The sequence below is a fragment of the Gymnoscopelus microlampas genome (genome assembly GCF_963454915.1).
Source record: "Gymnoscopelus microlampas genome assembly, chromosome: 16".
Lineage (NCBI taxonomy): Eukaryota > Metazoa > Chordata > Actinopteri > Myctophiformes > Myctophidae > Gymnoscopelus > Gymnoscopelus microlampas.
In genome coordinates this window covers 47,618,764-47,646,746 of record NC_139953.1, presented here as the reverse complement: position 1 = coordinate 47,646,746, position 27,983 = coordinate 47,618,764, and the positions used below count along the sequence as shown (strand labels likewise).

General features: G+C 40.6%; 1 protein-coding gene across 1 annotated transcript in view; it reads right to left on the bottom strand.

Annotated features, from left to right (window-relative positions):
- Window positions 1-25,377, bottom strand: part of nbas (NBAS subunit of NRZ tethering complex) — a 250,929-nt gene extending 225,552 nt beyond the window's left edge. The window contains 6 exon segments of the mRNA XM_084082265.1: window positions 9,407-9,450; window positions 13,711-13,758; window positions 16,744-16,821; window positions 21,777-21,813; window positions 23,342-23,393; window positions 25,266-25,377. Coding sequence (XP_083938391.1) covers window positions 9,407-9,450; window positions 13,711-13,758; window positions 16,744-16,821; window positions 21,777-21,813; window positions 23,342-23,393; window positions 25,266-25,358 — 352 coding nt within the window. The 5' untranslated portion in view covers window positions 25,359-25,377.
- Window positions 25,378-27,983: the final 2,606 nt, after the last annotated feature.

The window sequence follows — 27,983 nt, the reverse complement described above, 5'->3', positions numbered from 1 at the left end:
CTCTCTCTCTCTCTCTCTCTCTCTCTCTCTCTCTCTCTTCAGAGTGCTATAGGTAGTTCTGTGGCTCAGAGGCTCCATTTCCACATAGATGGGTTTTATTTGGTATGATGGGTGTCGCTTTGAGGGGGATTCAGGGGTGTGTGTGTTGTGTGTGTGTGTGTGTGTGTGTGTGTGTGTGTGTGTGTGTGTGTGTGTGTGTGTGTGTGTGTGTGTGTGTGTGTGTGTGTGTGGGGGGTGGGGGGGGGGGGGGTGAGAATTGCACCCTGACACGCTGATAGAAGGCTTCTATTGTGAAAAGCCTGGAGGACGCATTTATCAGAGCTCAACACTTATGAATAATGTACACGGACAACCACCACTATGAGAGAGAGAGAGAGAGAGAGAGATACGTCTAACACGCGCACACGCACACACGCCTCCATTAAAAGCAAATGCCATTAACCAATTAAGACCTGAAGCCGATTCTACAATCCGATTCTAAATCCTAACTTTTTTTTTTTTTTAAACTTATGTTACTATGTCTTACTATGTGGTTCTCAAAACTCTTTCATGTCAAGGACCCCCAAATGATATGTATTTGGCCACGGACCCCCATCTCAAAATATGTTGTTCGGGGGACCCCCAGCAGCAAAGATTTTAGTTAAAAATGTTCGCTTTAACCAATATTTATTCAAAGATTTGCAGATATTTTCACGATTTTTCAAAAATAGCAGATCTACAAGCTCGTAGCTTGAGCTTGTAGATCTGCTATTCTTTAATAGCCAAAAGTGTAAAATAATGCTTTTTTAGCTCAAATCAAAAAGTGACACAGATGCGTTCCAGGTCTGAAAGGGTTTAAGGCAGGTTCACAGCAAAACCATTAGGACAAATCTCTGTGAAATGAAAAAAGTAAAAATGAAATGAAAAGAAGGAGAGATTAAATGGAATGAGGAGAGAGAGAGAGAGAGAGAGAGAGAGAGAGAGAGAGAGAGAGAGAGAGAGAGAGAGAGAGAGAGAGAGAGAGAGAGAGAGAGAGAGAGAGAGGAGGCTACAGTTCTACACACCATAAAACATTACAAGCAGTGTTGCCGGATTTTGGGAGAGAAATAAGCAACCAGGTCTAGGAAAAAGAGCCCAAAAAGAAGCGACTGTTTAGGCCACATGAGCACTTTAAAACTATATACGGTACAGTACATAGGCTATTTGAAAATAGCAGATCTACAAGCTTACAACGACGTGGTGTGAGCTTGTACCATCTGCTAATTAAAAAAAATGCAGAATGTTTGGAAGATTTTTTTTGGAAACATTTCTAACACACAAATCTGGCACAAAACATTTTCCAGATGGGGGTTAGGGAGTATTTGGGGGTCAGTGACATGGACATATTTGAGAACCACTGGTTTAAAGGTAGGGTAAGTGATTTTCTTTGGTTAAAATAAGTGTTAAATAGCTCTATATTGTGATAGTACTCATTGCTATAGAGTGTTTGTTCAGTAAAAGGAGTCTCCTTGTCTCTCCAGCTCTTTATTAAACAGAAGATGCATTTTCGTTTTCAGTTTCATTTCCAATTTTATCAATCAGGATAGAGAACTCAATCAGGATACAGATTAAACAAGTGAAATTGGAAGTGATGACACTAAGAAATGAGCATGCAACATTGGAACTGAACACTATAAAAAATATAGCTGCAAGCAGCGATAATATGGGGCCAGGAGAGAGAAAGAGAAATGATAATTCCTTTAACAGGTCAGTTCATGAAAGTCCTTGCGGTCTTGTTTCCAATGAGTGCCTGTGAGCAATTAGGGGTTAAGAGTCTTGCTCAGGGACAAATTTCATTTCATTGACACATTTGCTGACCTGGCCTGGAATCGTACCTGGGGCAACCAGAGTCTCTGGCTCCCTGGGCGGGCTCACTAACCACTCCAGCTATGGCCACCCCTCAGAGAGAGAGAGAGAGAGAGAGAGAGAGAGAGAGAGAGAGAGAGAGAGAGAGAGAGAGAGAGAGAGAGAGAGAGGAGAGAGAGAGAGAGAGAGAGAGAGAGAGAGAGAGAGAGAGAGAGAGAGAGAGAGAGAGAGAGAGAGATAGATAGATACGGAATAGATTGAAGAGACATAGAGAGAGACAAATGGAATAGATTGAAGAGACAGAGAGAGAGACATGGAAACGGAATAGATTGAAGAGAAAGACATGGAAATGGAATAGATTGAAAGAGAGAGAGAGAGCGCCATGGAAACGGAATAGAATGAGTCATGTTTTTGCATTTCAACTTAAATGAGTCTGCATCAAGTGAGGCTTGAACCGGCAACCTTACGGTCATGAAGCACTCTTAGGTAGCTGCAACACTACCTATAGTGCTATATCTTTGTCCAGGCTGACATTGTCTGTTGAGGATCACAAACTCTTGCCTTCTGTCATGACCCAAGCCCATGTTTCACTAACACTAAGATCACTCGTTCACAAACCATTTACCAATGAAGAAATTGTACATCTCCTCAGAACCAAAATTAGTGAAAGTAGCCGATCTACAAGCTCACAAACCATTAAAAGTTGTCAGATTGTACATTGGCTATTTTCACAATGAAGTATGTTATACATTGAAAAAACATACTCTCATTGCTATCTGAAAAGTTGTGAGATTGTAGATCAGCTGTATGTAAAAAACACTCAATTAAGTATTTCATGTTATCTTTAACAATTGCAGATGTATTCATTGATAGTCATGTTGTGTGAAATGCAACTTAGATGAAGTCTGCACCAAGTGAGGCTTGAACTGGTGACCTTCAGGTTGTGGGGCACACATTTAAGCGAGAAGCCACCAACAGACAAGAACCTGTGAAAAAGGAGATCACACAGATCATACAGTTTCACGCAAATAGCTGAAAAATCCTGGGTTTAAGTGTTTTTCAAACTGCTCAAGATTGCGGACAATCTAAGGGCGGTGCTTACTGGTCAACGTGATACATGTGTTCCTCATTAGTCAAGGCACATGTGTAAGCAGGTCTAATGGCTGTCGGCCAAACGAGGCATGACTTTTGCCTGTTTAAAGTTTCAATTTTCAAAAAATTGCTATAGCGCCCCCGTTTGACCAATTGGAGTAAGATTGGTTTCAGTGATATTTGGAATGGCCCTTTACATTTCTGCAAAGTTTCAAAGAATGGTAAGTCTGCATGTATGTGTTAGGGGCAGATGAATAATTGTCATAAAACTGCAATATTCATTGGCTCATTAAAGCTTCATTTTTTCACTTATGGAAGATATTTTGCAAACGTTTTTTGGTATAGGTCCAAAGTTCATGTGTAAAAAGTTTCGTGCAGATTACTCAAAAATCCCAGGGGGAGATAGGTTTTAACTGTTTTTCATATAATTCCAAATGGTGGGAGATCTAAAGGTCAGAGGTCAAAAGTCAGAGTGTGAAAGTTGTTCAGCATGAGGAGACGCATGTGTGCATCGAAGTTTCACGGCTGTAGGTCAAACACGGCATGAGTTGTACCTGTTCAAAGTTGGCATTTTTCAATTGAGTGCTATAGCGCCACCTTTTGACGAAAGATTGTGAGAATTATTTCTTGATCGTTTTTCATGACCATCTATCATATGGCCGAGTTTCATAAAAAGCGACTGCACGGTTCAGCCAGAACTGCCAAAAGTGGCAGAAGAAGAAACGGAAATAATGCGAATAACAATATGGGTCCATGCTGGAAGCCTGGCCCCATAATGAAGCTTAAAAATGGGTACTTTCTCCTGATTGGCTGAGATTTTGACACCTACCGGAAAATGTATTTTCTGTTTATTAAAGAGCTGGAGAGACGGGGAGACTCCTGTTACTGAACAAACACTCTATAGCAATGATTACTATCAGAATATAGTATTTTACCCTTTTAACAAAATACTTTTTGTTTTAACCAAAAAATATCACTTACCCTACCTTTAAATAATATAATCTAATAAATAATAATATTTTTTTAAATGTGGGAGCAAGCTCAAATAAGCAACTACTACACTTTAGAAACAAGCAATCAATCAATCAAGCGCAGAAAACCGCAACTACCAATATTGCTTATAATAAGCAGACATGGCAACACTGGTTACAATAGCCGGGGCGCAATGAAGGGCGACCGGAGCGGAACGCATAGAGAGGTACTAGAGAGAGAGGGAGAGAGAGAGAGAGAGAGAGCGAGAGAGAGAATAAAAAGAAAAGGCTCAAGAAACAGGGGAGATAATAGAGAAAGAGAGACGGAGATAGAGAATATTGATCGTGGTTTAATGTCTGTGAGAAAGATGGGGGGAGCGTCACATCAAAGAGTGTTCCGTTCGCTGCAGGGACGGGACGGCGGCGGTTTAAAACGGCTATTTGCAACAAAGTAACCAATAAATATGCCGTTGCTCCCTCCATATAGAGGAGGTCTATAAAACTCAAGCGACGACATCCGAGTTTCATCCTCGTTTATGTCTATCGCCGACTTATTCGTCTAGTCGTCTTTTATATATCGACGTTTGTAATTTGGCCCCTGAAATCTTGCCTTTTAACTCTTTGCCTGCCACCGACGAGTTCTGGCAAGTTTTGTGTCTTCAGTGTTTTTTTCCACCAATTGGCGCTGTTATCTAACCCAGTGGTTCTCAAACTTTTTCATGTCAAGGACCCCCAAGTTGACACTTATTAGCCCACAGACCCCCTCTTGAAAAGATATGCCTCAGGGATTGTTACGGCTCTAGCAGTGATTCTCAACCATTTTAATTTCAAGGACCGCCGCATTTGACATGCATTAGGCTACGGACCCCCATTTAATGGCAGTTATATCTCTGGGATCCCAATTGATATTGTTAACACATCGGGTGCCAAACACGGTCTGAACCGTGTGTTTACTTAGTGGCGGTTCCGAAGCTTCGGTGCCGAACACGGTCTGAACCGTGATTTCAGTCTTTTTGTTTTTTTCGTTTTTCTCCGCGCGGGCGGGGCTAGAGCAGCTCTGGGAGCACCCATTGTAATCCTGCGAAGGAAGTGCCAGATCGCTCACCGGAAACACTTTTTTTCCCCCCATCCGGTTCCTGTCTATTTCCTACTTTGAAACGCCTATATCTCCGGATCTGTTTCCTGTGGGGAAAAACGGTCATGCGCGATGCGCGATTCCCCCCCCCCGTTGTAACCCGCGAAGGGAATGTTATGGTTCCAGCCTGTAGTCAGGCTCATGGCAGAACATGAATCGATGCTTTTTTTGCGTGGATTTGCTTGTAACGCACGCGGAAGCTTTAAACAGCAAAGCGCAGTCAATGGGAGAATGCTGGGACCCACGGTAAGTTGTTATGAAAAAACGCTGGCACCCGATGTGTTAATTGTAAATGTTAATTTAACTCTTGAGAGTGTACAAATGGAACCAAATGGACCCTTATGGGTCTGTAACTCTGAGAGTGTACAAATGCAACCAAATGGACCCTTATGGGTCTGTAACTCTGAGAGTGTACAAATGCAACCAAATGGACCCTTATGGGTCTGTAACTCTGAGAGTGTACAAATGGAACCAAATGGACCCTTATGGGTCTGTAACTCTGAGAGTGTACAAATGGAACCAAATGGACCCTTATGGGTCTGTAACTCTGAGAGCGTACAAATGGAACCAAATGGACCCTTATGGGTCTGTAACTCTGAGAGTGTACAAATGCAACCAAATGGACCCTTATGGGTCTGTAACTCTGAGAGTGTACAAATGGAACCAAATGGACCCTTATGGGTCTGTAACTCTGAGAGTGTACAAATGGAACCAAATGGACCCTTATGGGTCTGTAACTCTGAGAGCGTACAAATGGAACCAAATGGACCCTTATGGGTCTGTAACTCTGAGAGTGTACAAATGGAACCAAATGGACCCTTATGGGTCTGTAACTCTGAGAGTGTACAAATGGAACCAAATGGACCCATAAGAGTCCATTTGGTTCCATTTGTACACTCTCAGAGTTAAAGACCCACTAAGGTCCAATTGGTTCCTATAACTATCCATCATTTAGCTGGGGACCCCCTGGATTTGTCGCTCGTTTTCGCTGGCAGCAGTGGCACACTATTACACTATTACTCTGGCAGTCAAAGAGTTAACAAACTCTGTACTCCACTGTTTTTTATTTATGTTCAGCAATTCCTAAACTCTGTTTTGAAAAGCCTTGAGGAAATTCTCACCTTTAGGAGGAATTCACGATTACAAATTTAAGTTGACGATTAATTGTCACTCAAATAACTGCGATTAACGACTTAATTGTGTGTTTGGCAATTGAACATTGGAACATATGAAAAAAAGAAATCTGTTTGCCTTTTAGGCTTCATAATAAAAAATTGCACAGGGCAGATATGACAAATTAACTGAAATATACAAGACATTATTGACATACTGTATGTAATCATTTTGTGAAAATGTAAAAAAAAAAAAGCAGAAATAGCTGATCAACAAGCTTACAAAGCGTCACTTTGTGACGCTTTGTAAGCTTGTAGATCTGCTATTTCTGCTTTTTTAATATTTGAAAATGTGCCAACTTTTTAACACATTGAGTGCCAAAGCCGTATATATACTTTTTTTCAAAAAGTGACGTGGAGTGCCAAAACAGTATATATATGTTTTTTTTATCTTTTTGTTTTTTTTTCGTTTCTTTCCACGCGGGAGGGGCTAGAGCAGCTCTGGGATCACCCATGGTGATTCTGAGAAGGAAGGGCCAGATGGATCACCGTGCCAAAAAACATGGCTCCCCATCCGCTTCCGTTCTATCTCCTTCTCTAAAACCCCTATAACTCCCAAACTTTTTACGTTGGGGAAAACGACTCATTTTGTATCCACGATCGCTGCGCCATTGTTACTCGCGTGAGAGATGTTATCGTTCCAGCCGTTAGCCAGGCCCATCGGGCAAAATGGAGGCATGCTTTTTTTTTCATGGATCGCTCGTCATGGAATCTACAGCTTTAAACAGCACAATCAAGGCCGTAGGAACGGGGGGGGGACGGGGGGGATTCGTCCCCCGTGGGCCGCAAACCGGTATTTGGGCCGCGAGGCCACGGGGAAAAAGAGGAGGGAAAAAAAGCCTCACGATCAGCTGTGTGAGGTGTTTGAGGGTGGAACAGCGGCCCCACTCCCCCTCTACATTTTTTGGTACCGAATTAACCGAATGAAAGTAATAAAAAACGGAAATAAAAGGGGAATAACCGCGAAAAACCTGAAAAAAATTGCGCGTGCATGTGTGGCGCTCGTGCATGTGGGCCGGTACAAATATATCCCCCCCAACTGGGAATGGCTTCCTACGGCGCTGAGCACAATGGAACGCAACGGTGAGAATCCAGGCACCGAACGTATTCTGTTATTATAAAATTCTGACACGGAAACGAGTATGCAAAAATAATTACAATTATCTCAAATAATTGCGATTGGACGATGATGTAATAATTGTGACAGTCCTACCTCTTAACTGAAACCTGTACCTTTACCATTTGCTGTATGCATAACAAACAGTGGAGGCAACGAACTCTGTTTAGAAAAGTCCTATATAAATAAATAAGGTCATCATTATTATGATCATCGTTTTGCTTTATTTCCAAGGTAATCACACGCTTCAGCTCGTCAGCTCGGCCTCGTTGGCGCCGTGATCCAATCCAAAGCGGTGCGTTTGGGTCAGAGGAGCTGGGACTGAGCAATTAAAACCAACAGCAGGTCATTTCCACAGCTTGTCAAACCATCAGGGACATTTATTTTATATCAGGCTGTGCTGTGTTTAACCCATTAAGACCTGGAACTTTGCCATTTTTAGATTTGAGCTAAAAAAGCATTATTTTACACTTTGGGCTATTCAAAAATAGCAGATATACAAGCTCATAGCGCGGCACCGAGTGCCGCGCTACGAGCTTGTAGATCTGCTATTTTTGAAAAATCGTGAAAATGTGTGCAAATCTTTGAATATATATATTGTTAAAGCGAACATTTTTAACTCAAATCTTTGTTTCTGGGGGGTCCCTGGAACAACATATTTTGATGGGGGTCCGCGGTCAAATACATATAATTCTGGGGGTCCTTGACATGAAAAAGATTGAGCACCACTGATATAGAAACACACGTTTTTCAGAATACTGTTGAGATTTAGGAGACATGTAGAATCGGCTTCAGGTCTCAATGGGTTAATGACTGGAGGTGGAGGGGATGAGGGTGATTATCTGTGTTTGCTGTTCCACGGCGCTCTGTCACGCATTTCAATTAGCTACCAATACAGTCAATATAAAACTCAGAGACAAACCAAGTAAGCACACGCACAAACACACACACACACACACACACACACAGTCCGCAGCGTGCGTGTAGAACTTATAGCCTGGAAACCAGACAAATCTGCCATTGCAAAAAACGGCACAAACGGCAGGTTTGGTCTGGCACAGCTCAGTTGTGATTGCGTTTCACTCCCTCCGAAGTTGTGAGGCACAACCACAGGCAGCTCCCCCACTGATCACGTTCAACCCAGATTTGGCACAAACAAAGGGAATGAACTCGTTCTCATGCTGTGCAACAAAAATGTGGAATGCCCTACCAAAAGGAGTGAAGGAGTGTAAAACCCTACTCACTTTCAAAACTGCCCTAAAGAATCACCTTCAGGAGGCTGACATTCCAAACTGGACCCTGTCAAAGAAGTCTTAACCCTTTAAGCCCTGAAGAAGCATCTGTGTCACTTTTTGATTTGAGCTAAAAAGCATTTTTTTACTCTTTGGCTATTCAAAAAATAGCAGATTTACAAGCTCATAGCGCGGCACCGAGTGCCGCGCTATGAGCTTGTAAATCTGCTATTTTAGAAATATCGTTATTTTTTTGCAAATCTTGAGATTTGAGTTTCAAAAGCGAACATTTGTAACTTAAATCTTTGCTTCTGGGGGGATTTAACAGTTTAAAAAAAAAACTTATGTCGCCATAATATCAGTGGTTCTTTTTTCCATGTCAAGGACCCCCAAAATGACATGCATTTGGCCGCGGACCCCCATCTAAAAATATATGTTTCAGGGACCCCCGGAAGCAAAGATTCGAGTTAAAATTTTTCGCTTTAAAACAATATATATATATCAAAAGATTTGCACACATTTTCATGATTTTTCAAAAATAGCAGATCTACAATCTCGTAGCTATGAGCTTGTAGATCTGCTATTTTTTGAATAGCCAAAGAGTAAAAAAAAATGCTTTTTAGCTCAAATCAAAAAGTGACACAGATGCTTCTTCAGGGCTCAAAGTCTTAACCTAACCCGAGCTAGATGCGTTTTTTTCTACAACTCATAACATAGGAGTGGACGGATGACGTCACATCCTTCACATTCCTTCTCTCAGAGTCAAGGGATCAGTCCTAAGTTGTGTTAGAGCGCCCTCTTGTGGTGCTGTTTTACATTTCTGACAGACTGTGTGGTTGTGATGAAGTATTAAGAGCTCTCACCCTGACACTTCCCAATGATCGATCCAAAGTCATCCCTCGCAGACCTGGAGAGACAGGGCACGCACACACACACACACACACACACACACACACACACACACACACACACACACACACACACACACACACACACACACACACACACACACACACACACACACACACACACACACACACATAATCATTACAATATGCAATACACAATATGATAACACACCCAAGGGCCAGTGTGAAAGGTTATGATATAGATCCATGGAGCCCCTCCCTTCTTACATCTGACAACGCTGAGCACACACACACACACACGTTTGTATTACTATACTTGTGAGGACATCAACACTTTAGGAAAGCCATGTTATGAATGCCATTTAAAAAACATATTGCCATTTTTAACTGTAAGCCTAAAACCGACGCGTTGTGAGCTTATAGATCAGCTATTTTTCGGTGCATGACACTGGCGCGCAACTAAGTATAAATCATGTTGAACTCTAATTCCAATCCCTAAACCTAACCTCTAAGGCACCTAAATGTCTAATCCTAACCTGAATGTTTTTCTAATTGTAAACGTATCTCTAAAAATGTTTTTTTTAACTATAAAACAACCATTTGTCTTGTGAGGACCAGGAGAACGGTCCTCACAATGTATATTTCTTCAAATTCTACTATACTTGGTCCTCGCAAGTGTAGTAATACAAAACACACACACACACACACACACACACACACACACACACACACGATTTATAGAGCCCTTTCTAAGTTGAAATAAGGTATGGTTAAAAATAAAGCATACACTAGTAACCTTGAATAGGAATGTTTATTAGGAAATGCATTTACAAAGCTGTGATTCCCGCTGATTGTGCGTCTCATCGTGTCTTCGCTACACAAAAGTGTTTACATACACATTTATAAATGGAAGGGCCTTATTTTTTGAGGTCCCCGACCCATAGTTTGTGAACCGGCCATAGTTTGGGGCGGCCATAGCTGAGTGGTTAGTGAGCCCACCTAGGGAGCCAGAGGCCCTGGTTGCCCCAGGTTCGATTCCAGGCCACGCCAGCATGTGTGTCGATGAAATGAAATTTGTCCCTGAGCAAGACTCTTAACCCCTAATTGCTCACAGGTTCTCATTGGAAACGAGACCGCAAGGACTTTCATGAACGACCTGATAAAAGGAATTATCCTTATCCTTATCCCCTTCTTTAGAACAAACAAAAACAACAGAAATCTGACGTAACAGTGCTGAAAGCCAGGGTGAATTTCAGAGGGAGATTTTTATCGCTCCCTTACCGAGCTCTCAACACCGTCTACTCTAATACTAGGGAGAACAGCCAGAGAGAAAATCAATTGAGGATTCACACACGGTCGTGCATTGGTGACAGGTGGAGTGCCGGTGTGCATTAAAATGTAATAAATGTGTTGCATACTAATGTAGTTCACAGTGTTGTTGTTGTAAGAGCTTGGATGCATGTTTTGGTGTCGACACAAAACATGCATCCGTCTTGTTGATGGATGTAAAAGCAGATCAACAGTGGTGTGTTTTTTTTAACCCAGTAAGACCAGGAACGCATGCTGTGTCATTTTAGATTTTTTATACTTTGAGCTATTCAAAAATAGCAGATATACAAGCTCATAGCGCGGCTATTTATTTATTTTTTAAATCATGACAATGTGTGTAAATCTTTCGATTCTTTTTTTAAGCGAACATTCTTCAACTCAAATCTTTGCTTCTGGGGGATTCTACAAATGTCTTCTAAATCTCAGTTTAGAAAAATGTCAAGGACCCCCAAAATTATATGCATTTGTCCGCGGACCCCCATCTCAAAATAGGTTGTTCCAGGGACCCCCAGAAGCAAATATTTGAGTTAAAAATATATATATATATATTAAAGGATTTGCACACATTTTCACGATTAAAAAAGAAAATAGCAGATATACAAGCTCATAGCGCTATGAGCTTGTAGATCTACTATTTCTGAATAGCCAAAGACATCTAAAGTGACACGGACGCGTTCCCAGTCTTAATGAGTTAACCCATTGAGACCTGAAGCCGGTTCTACATAAAATCCCAACAGTTTTCTGAAAAACGTATGTTTCTATATCAGTGGTGCTCAATCTTTTTCATGTCAAGAACCCCCAAAATGATATGTATTTGGCCGCGGACCCCCATCAAAATATTTTGTTCCAGGGACCCCCCAGAAGCAAAGATTTGAGTTAAAAATGTTCGCTTTAAAAATATATATATATTCAAAGATTTGCAAACATTTTCACGATTTTTCAAAAATAGCAGATCTACAAGCTCATAGCACGGCACTCGGTGCCGCGCTATGAGCTTGTAGATCTGCTATTTTTGAATAGCCCAAAGTGTAAAATAATGCTTTTTTAGCTCAAATCTAAAATTGACACAGTTCCAGGTCTTAATGGGTTAAGAGTTACGCCTCACAGAGCAGAAATGAGCTTCCTGTAATTCTCTGGAGGACATACAGTGTGTGTATGTAAACACCAGGTTGTATTGCTATTGATTTGTATTTCAATTTTATTTTCTTTAATGGATTATGTTTTGTCATTAGGCCACAGTGCTGACTGGAGACTATTTTTTATTTATTATTTATCTCTGTGTAAAAAGGAAATTGGATAAGTTTGGAGGGAATAAGTCAAAATACTATTCTTTGTCTCAGTCAACACATGCTCATGTGTATGCTCTCTCTCTCTCTCTCTCTCTCTCTCTCTCTCTCTCTCTCTCTCTCTCTCTCTCTCTCTCTCTCTCTGTGTTCTTAGAGAAATGGCACAAATGGCAACACAGCTGAACCCTACCCCCAACTGAATGACTCTTTTTTCTGTGTCACAACATGATTTGATCTAAAAAGCATTATTTTACACTTTGGCTATTCAAAAATAGCAGTAGATCTGCTATTTTTGAAAAATCGTTAAAATGTGTGCAAATCTTTGAATACATATTGTCTTAAAGCGAACATTTTTAACTAAAATCTTTGCTTCTGGGGGTCCCTGGAACAATATATTTTGTGATGGGGGTCGGTGGCCAAATACATATAATTTTGGGTCCTTGACATGAAAAAGATTGAGCACCACTGATATAGAAACATACATTTTTTTCAGAATACTGTTGAGATTTAGAAGACATTTTGCAGAATCGGCCTCAGGTCTTAATGGGTTAAACATTCAGAAATTCCACACCAACAATACTATTTAATATGGCTAATTAGTATATGAGACTTGTGAGTGTGTGTCCGAAAGCTTAGTAGCTGCTTAATAGCGTGTGAAATGCATACTAAATTCTGGAAATATTAAAGTATGCAACAGTGGACACTACTCTGCCGTGAATTTCCCATAATGCAATGTGGTAGTTTTGTTCCTTCCCTAGAGCTCCACAGAGATGCTTGCTAATCCTCACTCCTAGCTCCTTGGAGCGAGGAGGAACAACCGATAACAGAACATGAGATCAATAACCCATTGAGACCTGAAGCCGATTCTACATGTCTCCTAAATCTCAGTTTTCTGAAAAACGTATGTTTCTATATCAGTGGTGCTCAATGTTTTTCATGTCAAGGACCCCCAAAATTATATGTATTTGGCCGCGGACCCCCATCAAAATATTTTGTTCCAGGGACCCCCAGAAGCAAAGATTTGAGTTAAAAATGTTCGCTTTAAAAATATATATATATTCAAAGATTTGCACACATTTTCACGATTTTTCAAAAATAGCCAAAATTGATGATGTCACTGGTAGACGGGACTCTGAACTGTCCACAGCCCTCCTCTGAGACACAGACCGAGTAGAAAAGAAATGGTACCATTTTATCATGAGTATTAGTGAGGACCTATTATATGAAGATAGGTTGAAAATCGGTGAAGTCGTCCTTTAAGTAAAGATTTGTAGTACTTTCCCCACCTCTGTGTACGGAGCCATCCACCATAGGACTTTAGAAATGCATTTGTAAACAACTAAATTGATCTAGGTCTGTGTGAGTGCACTAAAACCACACTGATTGACTATAGAGATGTGTACACACCTACACAAAAGCACACACACACACACACAAGTATACTCACACTAATAATTTCTCTAACACCCAGCCTGTCCAACCCCCCCCCCCCCCGCCACACACACACACACACACACACACACACACACACACACACACACACACACACACACACACACACACACACACACACACACACACACACACACACACACACACACACACACACACACAAACACTTAAATGGAGGAAGCTATAAATCACAGCATTAATTAACACATACACACACAGTTCAATAGTTACCTAATCTCCACACATTGGTCCTGAACCACCGCCAACAGTTTACCATTACTGTGGAGAGAGAGAGAGAGAGACAGAGAGAGAGAGAGAGAGAGAGAGAGAGAGAGGGAGAGGGAGAGGGAGAGAGACAGAGAGAGAGAGAGAGAGAGAGAGAATGAAAGAATAAAACAGAGCGAGAAAGTCGTTAATTCATTTTTATTTCTAAAGTCAATTAATTGCATTTTTCACCTCCTGTAAATGTGAAAGATGTACCAGTCAGTATATTGTAAGTTCATTATGGTGGTGATGTATGGATGTACTGCAACACCAACCACAATAATATTTTATAAAAGGAGTTAAAAACAGGGAGGGAGAGAAGGAAGAACGTAAGAGATCTGTCTAAAACAATAAGATAATGTCTAAAACCAGAGGATATTAACTCTTAGCCGAATCTGAGAGTAAATCTCATTAAATCGCTATCTTAAAAGTAAATTCCGTGCCTCAAAAAAATACATTTAAGAGCGTTTTAAAGTTTTAAAAACGAAAGTAAAAACACTGCAGAGAAAAAACAATGGCGGCTCGTTCCATTTTTGTCGGCAGCACTCGGTTCCGTTCGGTTTTCACTCGAACTCGCCGGACGCGCACATGCGTTTCATTTACGTCCCGGACAGAGTCGGATACCTGAATGTCAAAACATAAATAGTATACCTCCAGAAAAAATCACGTATATACTTAAGGACAAACAAGAAATGTTTCAGGAGGTGTGGGGTTGTTTTATTCGATATATGGAAAACAATAATCCGCCACATTTAATGGAAGAATCTGGAGAGGAGTAGTAATGATGTCATTGTATTGTTTCTTGTTTTTTGTCATTGATTGTTTTGTATGGTTTATTGTAAATGTCTTTTGTCTTTTTATTTTTATTGTATTTGTAATTGAATGTTGAAATACTTTGTGAAAAAAAAAGAAAAAGAAATAAACATATTGTTGAAAAAAAACAAAAAACATAAATAGTAGGGAAATACGGATTTCAGAAAGAGGACTGTGTTTCAATGCAGGAAAACACCCCAGCATCATTATATAGTGGCTGATAGAGGGGAGAAAATGCAATATATAAATATATATATATATATATATATATATATATATATATATATATATATATATATATATATATATATATATAAATATTTTTTAATTTAGGCATAAAGTTACCTAGAATCCCTTTAACTCTCTCAGTGCCACGCCCCGAGATATCCCGAGTTTTTCCCGAGTACCCTCCCTGCCAGAACGAGAAATCCCGAGTTTTTACTTTTTACTGTGGTCGCGCTATTCTGTTTATTTCTCATGATCACTTTCAATTCCTGACTCATGACGCAGATTCCGTTTCCGGTTCTCATTTTTTTCCGGTCATTTTCGGCCAGAATAGGGAAAGTCACGGTTTTTCACACGGTATACAAAACGAACGGAGAGGTTTACTGCTACTCTCTTTGGTCTGGGTGACGATCAGTCATCGTAGTCGTGTATAACATCGTATTTTAGCCCGATCACAGATTGTCGAAAACGTCACTTCCGTTTTATGACAGGATGTGACGTAGGCCTGTTTGGGAGGGGGCGAGCGAGTCAGCGAGGTAATCAATGTGTCGATTTGCTGCTCTCTACTGGTAGAACTGTCGTAGGTGTTTAAAACTGCAGAAGAGAAGCTATTTGAAAATGAAATTACAAAATAGCAACAACAAAAAAACGAGTTAAGCAAAAAAAAAAAAAAGGGTTACAAAATGGTCTATAAAACCATGGAGCCACAGAAAAGCAGTTTTTTTTGGAGAAAGAAGAACAGTGTAATGATTGGGAGCATTATTAGGAAAGTGTCGCTGATCATTTCGGGGGGAGAGGATGAAAAGAGAAGAGAAATACTTTATAAAAGTAGATAAGAGGCTAAATGGAAAACATCCTCGTCTAATAGTCCTCTGCTGCATCAATCTGCCTTCGTTTAACTCTGTCTTACACGACTGAATCAATAACCCATTAGAAGCTGACTTTGTGCTTCGCTTGTTATGTTGTAATGAGTACAATTAAATGATTGTACTCATTGTGTGTGTGTGTGTGTGTGTGTGTGTGTGTGTGTGTGTGTGTGTGTGTGTGTGTGTGTGTGTGTGTGTGTGTGTGTGTGTGTGTGTGTGTGTACCCAAGGGTACACACAGGGTTGCCACACATTACAAAACTTTTCCTAAAAAGTTTTTTACTCCATTTCCAGGCCATTTCCTAGCAATCATATGGTGCAATAGAGCATCGGTTCTCAAAGTGGGGTCCAGTGGGGACCCCGAGGGGTCCTTGAGAAGGTTCCAGGGGGTCCCTGGCTAAATGATAGAGATAGTGAGGAACCAAATGGAACCCTTATGGGTCTGTAACTCTGAGAGTGTACAAATGGAACCAAATGGACCCTTATGGGTCTGTAACTCTGAGAGTGTACAAATGGAACCAAATGGACCCTAACGGGTTGGGAACATTGATTTTACAATATAAATTAGGGGTCCCAGAGATCTAAATGCCATTAAATGGGGGTCCGTAGCCTCATGTATGTCAAACTGGTGGGTACTTGAAATTAAAATGGTTGAGAATCACTGCTATAGAGCTGTAAAAAATCTTCTCTTATGGGGGTCCCTGCCTTATGTTTTCAAATGGGGGTCTCTCTCTGGCGGGCTATGCTATGAAGCATCAAATGACAGCGAGAAAACGTTATTGTTACCGCCAGAAACAGACTGTATCAAATATGAGCGAGTGACTATCATAAACGATACAGAGCCTCCTCCCTGACAATACGGCCGGGACTGTTTTGTTTATTTTTGGACCACAATTCTATATATGAGACGATTCTATGATGACCCAATGTTATTCTCCATAGAGAGAGTGAGTGTGTGTGTGTGTGTGTGTGTGTGTGTGTGTGTGTGTGTGTGTGTGTGTGTGTGTGTGTGTGTATATGTGTGCGTGTGTGCGTGTGTGCGTGTGCGCGCGTGCGCGCGTGCGCGCGTGCGTGCGTGCGTGCGTGTGTGTGTGTACCTTGCTAGCACCAGTTGCCAGTTGATCTGCTTGTTGGCCAGGCGGACCAAACCAGGAGGCAGGAAGGAGCTGGAGGGACTGAGATTGACACAGCAGTCAGCCAATGAACACACAGACACACGGAGCGGTCAGCCAATGAACACAAAGCAGTCAGCTTAACCTAAAGACACTTATTGTACACCCCACTAGTCAGTGTATCACAGTCTATGTCTATGGGGTCAAAATGGTCTGGATTTGGAACTCAAACAAAGCAAACAAACTGCAGATCTACAAGCTCATAGCGCGGCACCTATGAGCTTGTAGATCTGCTATTTTTGAAAAATCAAGAAAATGTGTGCAAATCTTTGAATATATATATTTTTAAAGCAAACGTTTGTAACTCAAATCGTTGCTTCATGGGGTCCCTGGAACAAAATATTTTGAGATGACGGCCAAATGGTCCTTGACATGAAAAGATTTGAGCACCACTGATATAGAAACATACGTTCTTCAGAAAACTGTTGGGATTTAGAAGACATTTGTAGAATCGGCTTCAGGTCTTAATGGGTTAAGAGGATGTATAAAAATGACATCCTTAGCTGTTATATAGGAGGAAGGGGTGGGTTGATTGTATTTATTAATGTATCTATTTACAGTATTAGTTTGAGACATTTAGTAATGTATGTTTTATAATGTAATTATTTGTATCTGCAAAGTAACTAGTAACTAAAGTTTTCAAATAATTGTAGTGGAGTAAAAGTACTATATTTGCCTCTGAGATGTAGTGGAGTAGAATACTCCAGTAAAGTAAAAGTACCTCAAAAATTGTATTTAAGTACAGTACTTGAGTAAATGTACTTAGTTACTTTACACCAATGATGAACACAAAGACACAATAAATGTACAACACATGAACACACAAAATCAATGTCCTCCCAATAGCTGTTAGATAGGCCAGCAATGGTGCTGAGATAAGCATTAATTAAGCCTATTTGTTTTCCATTTAGATTTCAATTTTAGATTAAGACACATTGGTATTCAGACTTCAGACTTGGTTTACGCATTAGAACTTAGTAATTAGTTACTTCAGTGGTTTTCAACCAGTGGTCCGGGGACCACCAGTGGTCCTTGAGGGAGTACCAGGGGGTCCCCAGCAAAATGAGTTAAATAGGGTCACAATCATTTTTAAACACTTAGCTTTGGCTATTCAAAAATAGCAGATATACAAGCTCATAGCGCGGCACCGAGTGCCGCGCTATGAGCTTGTAGATCTGCTATTTTTTGAATAAAATACATGAGTTAATAGTGTCACAATAATTTTTAACCACTTAGCTTTGGCTATTCAAAAATAGCAGATATACAAGCTCATAGCACGGCACTCGCTTGTAGATATGCTATTTTTGAAAAACCTTTAAAAAGGTGTGCATATCTTTGAATATTTTTTAAAGCGGAAATTAACTGATATCTTTGCTTCTCTGGGGGTCCCTGGCACAAGGGTCCGCGGCCAAATGTATATCAATTTAGAGGTCCTTGGCATGAAAAAGGTTGAAACCCACTGAGTTACTTGATATAGATTCAGTCTGAGTTAAGGTTTTTAGTCTTCTTAGCAACCGTTCTGAAGCAAACAAGGCAAAGTGCACTCCTGCATGTTGTTTGAGGAGGATTGTAATTATGCAATGGCCTTTGAAAGGAAGAATTAAAAAGTGCCTAATGTAGAGAACACCGTTCTTTTAGCGCCCAGCCAAGTGCCCGGACCGGCGAGTTGGCTAACTCAAAAATAGCAGATCTACGTCAAGCTCACAGCGCGCCATTTCATGCCACGCTGCGAGCTTGTAGATCTGCTCTTTTTTTTAAACCGTGAAAGTTTGTAAAAAATGTTGAACTTATTTTTTTTTTAAAGCGAACATTTGTAACTCAAATCTTTCCTTCTGGGGGGTCAAATACATATCTAAAAATGATGTCAAGGACCCCCAAAATGATATGTATTTGGCCGCGGACCCCTGCCCCCACCCCCATCTCAAAACATGCATTTCCAGGGACCCCCAAAAGCACAAATTGGAGTTAAAAATGTTTGCTTCAAAACATTATATGCACATTTTCCACGCTAAATGTGGTTATTAGCAGATCTACAAGCTCATATATCTGTATATAATAGCCAAAGAAATCATAAAAATAAATGACACGTATGTATTTCTGGTCTTAATGGATAAACAAGGTGTTGTACATTAATTATACATCCCAACAGATACACAGGAAACGGTACTAGTGGGGGACTACTATCACACACACACACACACACACACACACACACACACACACACACACACACACACACAGAGAGGAGGTTATTGATGGTTCTTGCTAACAGCCTGCAGAGAGGATAATAAGTGTAGATTACGTGCCAAAGCTTTATATTGCTTTGCAGCGCAGAGCCCAGAGAACCATCTGTTCTATCATGGAACGTCACGCAGAAACCTTATATCTCACATTATATCTACTTTTTATGTTTTTCATCAATTAATCCATTATAAGACCGGAAACGTATCTGTGTCAGTTTTGGCTATTCCAAAATAGCAGATCTACAAGCGTGATCTACAAGCGCTATGAGCTTGTATATCTGCTATTTTAAACATCATGGAACATTTGTGCAAATAAATTGAATATATATCATTTTTGTAATTCAAATCTTTGCTTCATGTGGGTCCCTGGAACGAAACATTTTGAGATGGGGGTCCCTGGAATGAAACATTTTGAGATGGGGGTCCCTGGAATGAAACATTTTGAGATGGGGGTCCCTGGAATGAAACATTTTGAGATGGGGGTCCCTGGAATTAAACATTTTGAGATGGGGTCCCTGGAATGAAACATTTTGAGATGGGGGTCTGCTATATCAGTGGTGCTCCAACTTTTCCATGTCAAGGACCACCCAAAATGATATGTATTTGGCCGTGGACCCCCATCTCAAAATATGTTGTTTCAGGGACCCCCAGAATCAGAGTACATTTGTTTTGCTGTAAAACATATACATAGAGTGAAAGATTTGCACACATTTTTCACGATGAAAAAAAACTTGAAGATCTGCTTTTTTTTTCCTTTTAGTTATTTTAGAAAACCTGTGGTTTAAAGTGGTGGTCTACGTGGGTTTTATGAATTAAAAATATGGTAACACTTACTTTACTTAAAGGTCGGGTCTATAATGCTATGTCTATAATCACATTATAATTAATTATAATCCATAGACCTGACCTTTATAAGGTCTTAAAAATATTAACAAGAACTCGTGACTGAATAATAACTACATTGGATCCATAGAGTACCGAAGTCTGACGTAATTTACACATCCTACCTGGTTCGCGGTTTTCTACCCCCGTTCTGAATCCCCATAAACGTATTTAATATCGCGTCAAATAAGAACTGTGTTCCAAAAATAAACAAATGACCCCGGTGGTTTGACTCTTATAGATATGAAGCATCAACTGACGGTGAGAAAACGATAATGTTACTTCCGCCGAATTAGTTAAATTTTCGCCAGAAACAGACCGTATCAAATATAAGTGACTGACTATCATAAACGATACAGAACCTCCTCCCTGACAATATCACAGAGACAGTTTGTTTATTTATGAACCACAATTCTTATATGAGACGATTCTAAGACGACCCAATGTTATTCTCCATAGAGAAATGACTTTACGACCCAGGGGATGAACGAGTGACGTCAGGACTTCTGTACTCTATTGGGATCCACAGTTTCTTTTTTTTTTCTTCTCCATTATCTAAGAAGTAATGGTTGTGGACATACAAGCTTTCCAGTGGAACAGGAACAATGTGTTGTACAGTACACATAACACAGAGCCAGGTGGACTCAGATCATATCTCTGTAATCACTGTGAAGACGCTGAACATTGGACTGTCTGTGTGCTGCAGTGAGTGGATTGAATTCCATGAAGGATGATCTGAGATAACTGTCTGTTCTGTTGTTCTACACCAGCCTGCAATAACAACTTTAACCCATTCTCAAACTTTTTCATGTCAAGGACCCCAAAATTGACACTTATTAGCCCGTGGACCCCCAATTGAAAATATATACCAGGGACCCCCATAAGAGAAGATTATTTTTTTACGGCTCTAGCAGTGATTCTCAACCATTTTGATTTCAAGGACCCCCAGTTTGACATGCATTAGGGCTACGGACCCCCATTTAATGGCATTTGTATCCCTGGGACCCCAATTTATATTGTAAAATCAATGTTAATGTAACTCTGAGAGTGTACAAATGGAACCAAATCCATTTGTGCACTCTCAGAGTTACAGACCCATAAGGGTCCATTTGGTTCCTAACTATCCATCATTTAGCTGGGGACCCCCTAGAACTCCCTCAAGGATCCCTGGGGGTCCCCGGAAAGCATCTGTCATTATAGATTTTAACCTTTATCTTATACTTTAGTTATTTAAAAATAACAGATATACAAGCTCATAGCGCGGCAGCTTGTATATCTGCTATTTAAAGGTATGTTTTAATTTACTGGAGATTCCCAAATTTCAAAACTTTTACTTCTACTCCACTACAATTATTTGAAAACTTTTGTTACTAGTTACTTTGCAGATATAAATCATTATATTACAAAACATATATTAGCCACTTTAGCCCTATTTTATACACAACACGTCACATCGCGTCGCGTTGTGAGATTGTAGATCTGCTATTTTCAAACATTTTACTACTTTTACTTTTGGTACTTTAAGTATATTTTGATGCCAATACTTTTGTACCTTTACTCAAGTAACATTTTGAACACAGGTCTTTTACTTGTAACAGAGGTTTTTTTTATAATGTGGTATTGCTACAGTATGAATGAAGCATTATGGGTATTTATGAGTTCTTACAACCATAATTATACACTGTTATACGCAGATTAAAATGCATTATAAGTATGCTTACAATCCATAACAGACATGGGATGCATAGCAAGCGTGTTACTGCCAGTTTTCTTCAACATAACAGACATCATGTAGCTCAGTAAAGCTGATATTAATAATGAAATGTGACTCACCTGTACCACAAATAGTGAAGGAAGAACCGGAACGGCCCTGTAAAACATCAACAGTATAAACTTTTACCACTGCAAAACCCATTGAGACCTGAAGCGGATTCTACATATCTCCTAAATCTCAACAGTATTCTGAAAAATGTATGTTTCTATATCAGTGGTGCTCAATCTTTTTCATGTCAAGGACCCCCAAAATGATATGTATTTGGCCGCCGACCCCCATCAAAATGTGTTGTTCCAGGGACACCCCAGAAGCAAACATTTGAGTTAAAAATGTTTGCTTTAAAAAAATTATATATTCAAAGATTTGCACGCATTTTCCAGATTTTTCAAAAATAGCAGATCTACAAGCTCATAGCGCGGCACTCGGTGCCGCGCTATGAGCTTGTAGATCTGCTATTTTTGAATAGCCCAAAGTGTAAAATAATGCTTTTTAGCTCAAATCTAAAAATGACACAGTTCCAGGTCTTAAATCAACAAACGTACAAACAACATAGCTAGTAGTAGCTACATACAAACACATTCACATAAAGTACTGAGTAGGGATGGGACTATAATCGTTGTTATCGTTTATTGCGATAAAAAACACTCACAATAATCTTATCGTGGAGATTTTGATTTGTGGTGAAATTGTCCTCCGTCCGTACACTAGGATGAATTAGCTGTTGTTGAGCTGCAAATTCAAGACCTGAAGCCGAATCTACAAATGTCTTCTAAATCCCAACAGTATTCTGAAAAAAATTGTTTCTATATCAGTGGTGCTCAATCTTTTTCATGTCAAGGACCCCCAAATGATATGTATTTTGCCACTGACCCCCATCTCAAAATATGTTGTTCCAGGGACCCCCCAGAAGCAAAGATTTGAGTTAAAAAATGTTCGCTACAATATATATTCAAGGATTTGCATATATTTTCTAAATCTTTCAAAAACAGCAGATCTACAAGCTCGTAGCGTGGCACCGAGTGCCGCGCTACGAGCTTGTAGATCTGCTATTTTTGAATAGCCAATGTGTATTTAATCTCAAATAAAGCAGTGACACAGATGCGTTCCAGGTCTCAAAGGGTTTTAAACATGTTTTTGTTGTGAGTAGATTGCTTGTAGATCTGCTATTTTTTGGCGAACGTTACGCCCTGGGGGTGTTCACATTCTCCAACCATTGCTCCTGCTTTGACAAGTAGCAATTGCTGTGATCTTAGTCTTATATTAGTTTATTAGTTTTATGATGTATTGTTGTTATTAGTATTTTAAATAGTCTGTATTGGTGCTATTGGTAGTAGGTCTTTGGTATTACGGATGTCATGTTTGTCTTTGTTTTGTTATGTCCTGTATTGTCGTTACTGGCAGAGCTGTGTAACATTTTATTTGCCTCTTCTCTTGGCCAGGGCACACTTGTAAAAGAGACACTAGTCTCAATGTGATTTCTCTGGTGAAATAAAGGTTAAATAAATTAAATAAAAGTTCAAGTGGTTATACAAAAGTGTCGTTTTAAGTGCGTTATCGTTAATCATGTTTGTCCCAATAATCATGACATGTATGTTTCATATGGTCCAGTCATTCAGCTGCTTACCTGTCACTGCTTTTGCTATAACGGACGAGCTCTGCTCCTTGATTCCTCGTAGCTGAAAATAATTACAAAGTTATTTATTAAGATATAATGGCATTCATAAAACATTAAACTCTCAGACAAAGTGTACTACAAATGGAGTGTACACATGTAACCAAATGGACCCTTTAAGACAGATTAACACCTCGTCACACGACCGTGTTGCTGTGTGCCAAAAAACAGCCGATCTACAAGCTCACAACAACTTCAACAAGCCACATGTGCAATGCCTTGTTCGCTTGTAGGTCTGCTATGTTCAAATAGCAGACCTAAAGTATATAGGGATAAAGCAGTTAATGTGTGTTTTGTAATAATAATAATACAAATCTTCAAAGTAACTAGTAGTATTCATTATACTTAAAAAATATTTGAAGTATTCAAATAATTGTAGCAAAAAGCAAAATAATTGCCTCTGAGACATACATAGTGGAGTAGAAGTAAACATACTGAAAATTGATAATACGTATAAATACCTCAAATTTGTACTTGAGTAGCCTAAATGTAGTTACTTTATACACCACTGCATAATACCAATGAACATGCAGTGTATGTAATGACGCAGTAAATAATCCTCCAACTGTATGTTGAATGAATGAACTGTGACGCAGTAACGCATACAGACGACGTCACACTGGTTGCAAATGAAACCCATTCTGTCAGGTCTCGTCAGGGCGCGCAGCACTAGCCAACACACAAGAGGGCCAAACAACAGGTTGAGAATTGATTGCATGGAAACAATCACCTGTGCATCCAGTCTCAATGTTGGTAAACAATGAATTGGTCTATATACATAAATATGCTGCCTATAGTGGGGAGTATAAGTTAAATACAAGTATTTTCTTATACTTAATAAACAGAGAGAGAGAAAAAATATCCAGGCGTTATTGTTTATATTTAATGTATGTAAACATTTAGCCAAGCAAAGAACGCCTAATCGTGTATCCTCTGTCGCGCGAGCGAGGTGTCTCGCGCCGACTAAAAGCAGATCTACAAGCTTGTAGATCTGCTATTAGTTGGCGCGAGACTAAGTAAGAATCTTACTATAAATATCCGAATGTATTTTTTATTTATTTTTACACACATAACAGGCTTCTAGTGGGGGAAATGTTGTAATGAGTGATTTTTTATAATTAATAAATATAGTAAAAAATATATATTGTGATTCATATTAATGTAAACTTGTATCAAAGCATCAATAATTCGTGATGATGGTCATTAAAGTGCGACGTGGCCCCGCCGGTTCATTAGCCATGATGGATCACACGGTTATGAGAGTCCTGGATGAATTTCAACCTGGTAGTTTGTACTTTATACCTTCACGGTCCGTACATCTACATAAACGTTCACATTTCAAATATAAAGTGCTTACCTCATGGCCACGGATGTTACAGTTATGTTCGGCCCCTCAGATGTACCCCTATATTCAGTATTGTTCAATATAAAAGCATTTTAATCCGATTGGTGGCCATTTCCCTCATAGTTATAATGTAATCAAGCGTGCAATACACCTCCCGACCGATAAGGTCAAGTTGGCGCAATTCAAATCATACGGCAGGAAATTCGGAGAAAATGGCCACCAATCGAATTAAAATGCGTTTTTATTGAACAGTACGGAGGTTACGGGTATTTATGAGGGCCCGTACATAATTGTAACATCCGTAGCCATGGGTTAAGCACTTTATTTTCTAAAATATGAACGTTTATGTAGATGTACGGACCAAAAAGGGAGAAAGCGTAAACACCAGGTTGAAGTTCATCCATGACTGTGAATGTTGCAGGGCTACCGGTTCATCTGACTGAGTGAAAGAGTCCTTTTTATCAGACATTTAACAGGTTTAAACGTTTCCCACAGAGTCCATGCTGCAGAGGGAAGCTTCTCTAAACCCACCTGAGTGTCAGTCTCTGTGTTCCATTCTGTGTTGATGAGTAGATCATACAGAATGTTGTCATCCTCTGCTCCCACGGCGACAACATCAGCCATGTTTACTGTTACTGAAGCAGCTGTCACGTCACAGATGATGAGACGTTACGGCGCGCCGAGAGGGACAATCATATATACGCGCTGCGTAGAATACGTAGCCTACGTAGCCTACATAGGCTGCGTACTCTACTGCGTAGCCTACGTAGCAGCACGTTCAGCAGATCATGGGTTTACGCAATTTAAACAGTGGCGCTGCATACAATACTATAATGCGTTGGTTCTCAAAGTGGGGTCCGGGGACCCCCAGGGGTACTTGAGGGGGTTCCAGGGGGTACCCAGCTAAATGATGGACTTATGGGTCTGTAACTCTGAAAGTTTGAGAACCACTGCTATAATGAACGTGCAGAATGACGCAGTAAATAATCCTCCAACTATGTTGAATGTAATAACTGTGACGCAGTAACATTTATCCGACTGTATCATAGAGTTAAAACTGTTTACATAAGTTAAAGGGATAGTTCACCCAAAAAAATAAAGTAAAACTATAATGCTGCAATGTATAATAATACTGTTACAAGTAAAAGTCCAGAATTTAAAAATTACTTGAGTAAAAGTACAAACGTTTTGGTATCAAAATGAACCTACCAAAAGTGGACATACTCATTATGCAGAATGTCCCATTTCAAGTTTTCAAATATATAAAAATCTTTTGAAAATAGCAGATCTACAAGCTCACAATGCGTGGCATCGCTACACATTGTGAGCTTGTAGATCGGCTATTTTCAAATGGCCGAAGTGTATATAGGGCTGATGTGGTCAATATATGTTTTGTAATAATAATTAAAATCTGCAAAGTATTAAACTAAAGCTTAATTTCAAATTGTTGTAGTAAAAGTACAATATTTGCCTTTGATAGTGGAGTAGAAAAGTTTTGAATTGGAAATACTCAAGTAAAGTAAAAAAATACCTCAACATTGTACCTGAGTAAATGTACTTGGTAGTACGTGTTGTGAGCTTGTAGATCTGCTACATTTTTTTTCTCCCACACATACATTTCTAACGGAAATGTATGTGTGAATGAATCTCCACCAATGTGTGTGTATTTTAGCCTGGGTGCCAGCCTGCTTCGCTACGTTCGGCGGATTTTTTTTTCTCTCTGCGCTTCTCAGTCTGGAATGCACCCGATTGACTCGTCTTTCAGAACTACACAGGAAGTACACAGGAACTACATATGTTACGTTCGGCAACGTCGTTGCTGATTGGATGTTGTTCAAACGAATGACGAATCAAAACGATCACACCGTTTTTTTTGTCCCGCCCCGCACCACAGACCAATCAGAAGCCACGGTAGGTTTGGAACCTTGGCTGCTGTGTCCCGCCTCCTGGAGATAGGAGGCATTCCAGACTGAGAAGCGGAGAGAGAAAAAAAGTCCGCCGAACGCAGCGAAGCAGGCTGGCACCCAGGCTATGTGTATTTGCCATGATGCACAGCTCAAGGCAGGGTGCATTAACAAGCACTTCCCACAAGATGGCAGTCATGCAACGTTTAAGGATGGCCAGCCGCTTTGGCTGACACCACTAACTAGAAACCAGAGAAGTTATTGTTTGCTTGTGTACTTGTTGTCCTGGGTGTCATTACAGTGATGGTACAAACTGTTCTCTTCTGTCCTATGTGGGCGTTTCACAAAATGTTAAGTATGTCATTATTTAATAATGTATGCCTTGAAATCCTGACCTCAAAGCCAAATTACTCATTGGCTCCGAGGGGCCTGAACCGCATAGTGTTTCTGCCCCTATATCCCCTGATCCCTCCATCCTACATCCTTTCACCCCTTCATTCCCTCTAGCCCCTCGTCCTTCCAACCTTCAGGGGCCCAGTGTGGGGCCCACTGTTCTCAGGGGTCCACTGAGCTGTTCTCAGGGGCCCACTGTTCTCAGGGGCCCACTTGTTCTCAGGGGGCCACTGTTCCTGTTCTCAGGGGCCCACTGTTCTCAGGGGCCCCACTGTTCTCAGGGGCCCACTGTTCTCAGGGGCCCCACTGTTCTCGGGGGCCCACTGTTCTCAGGGGCCCCACTGTTCTCAGGGGCCCACTGTTCTCATGGGCCCACTGTTCTCAGGGGCCCCACTGTTCTCGGGGGCCCACTGTTCTCGGGGGCCCACTGTTCTCAGGGGCCCCACTGTTCTCAGGGGCCCACTGTTCTCAGGGGCCCCACTGTTCCGGTTACCGGTGACAGAGAGGTAGACAAACCAGGCAGAGGGGCAAGCCAGTAAACCAGTTCATACTAGACAGTGTACAAACAGTCACTTATTGTGTGATCTGTGTGTGTGTGTGTGCGTGCGTGCGTGCGTGCGTGCGTGCGTGCGTGCGTGCGTGCGTGCGTGCGTGCGTGCGTGCGTGCGTGCGTGCGTGCGTGCGTGCGTGTGTGTGTGTGTGTTGCGCTATTTTCAAACAACCGATGTATATTGGTTTAAAGTGGTTTATAGACTGATTTTGAATCATTTTTAAGTAATCTTGCTGGGGGACCCCTTGGAACCCCCTCAAGGGCCCCACTTTGAAAAACAAACACTGTTCTATAGAGAGATCACTGGCTGAACTGCACGCGATCCTATCTGTGCCTACTGTATATCCATGTGCATTCTCGCTGCGCTTGCTTATGTGTGTGTTTGTGTGTGTGTGTGTGACA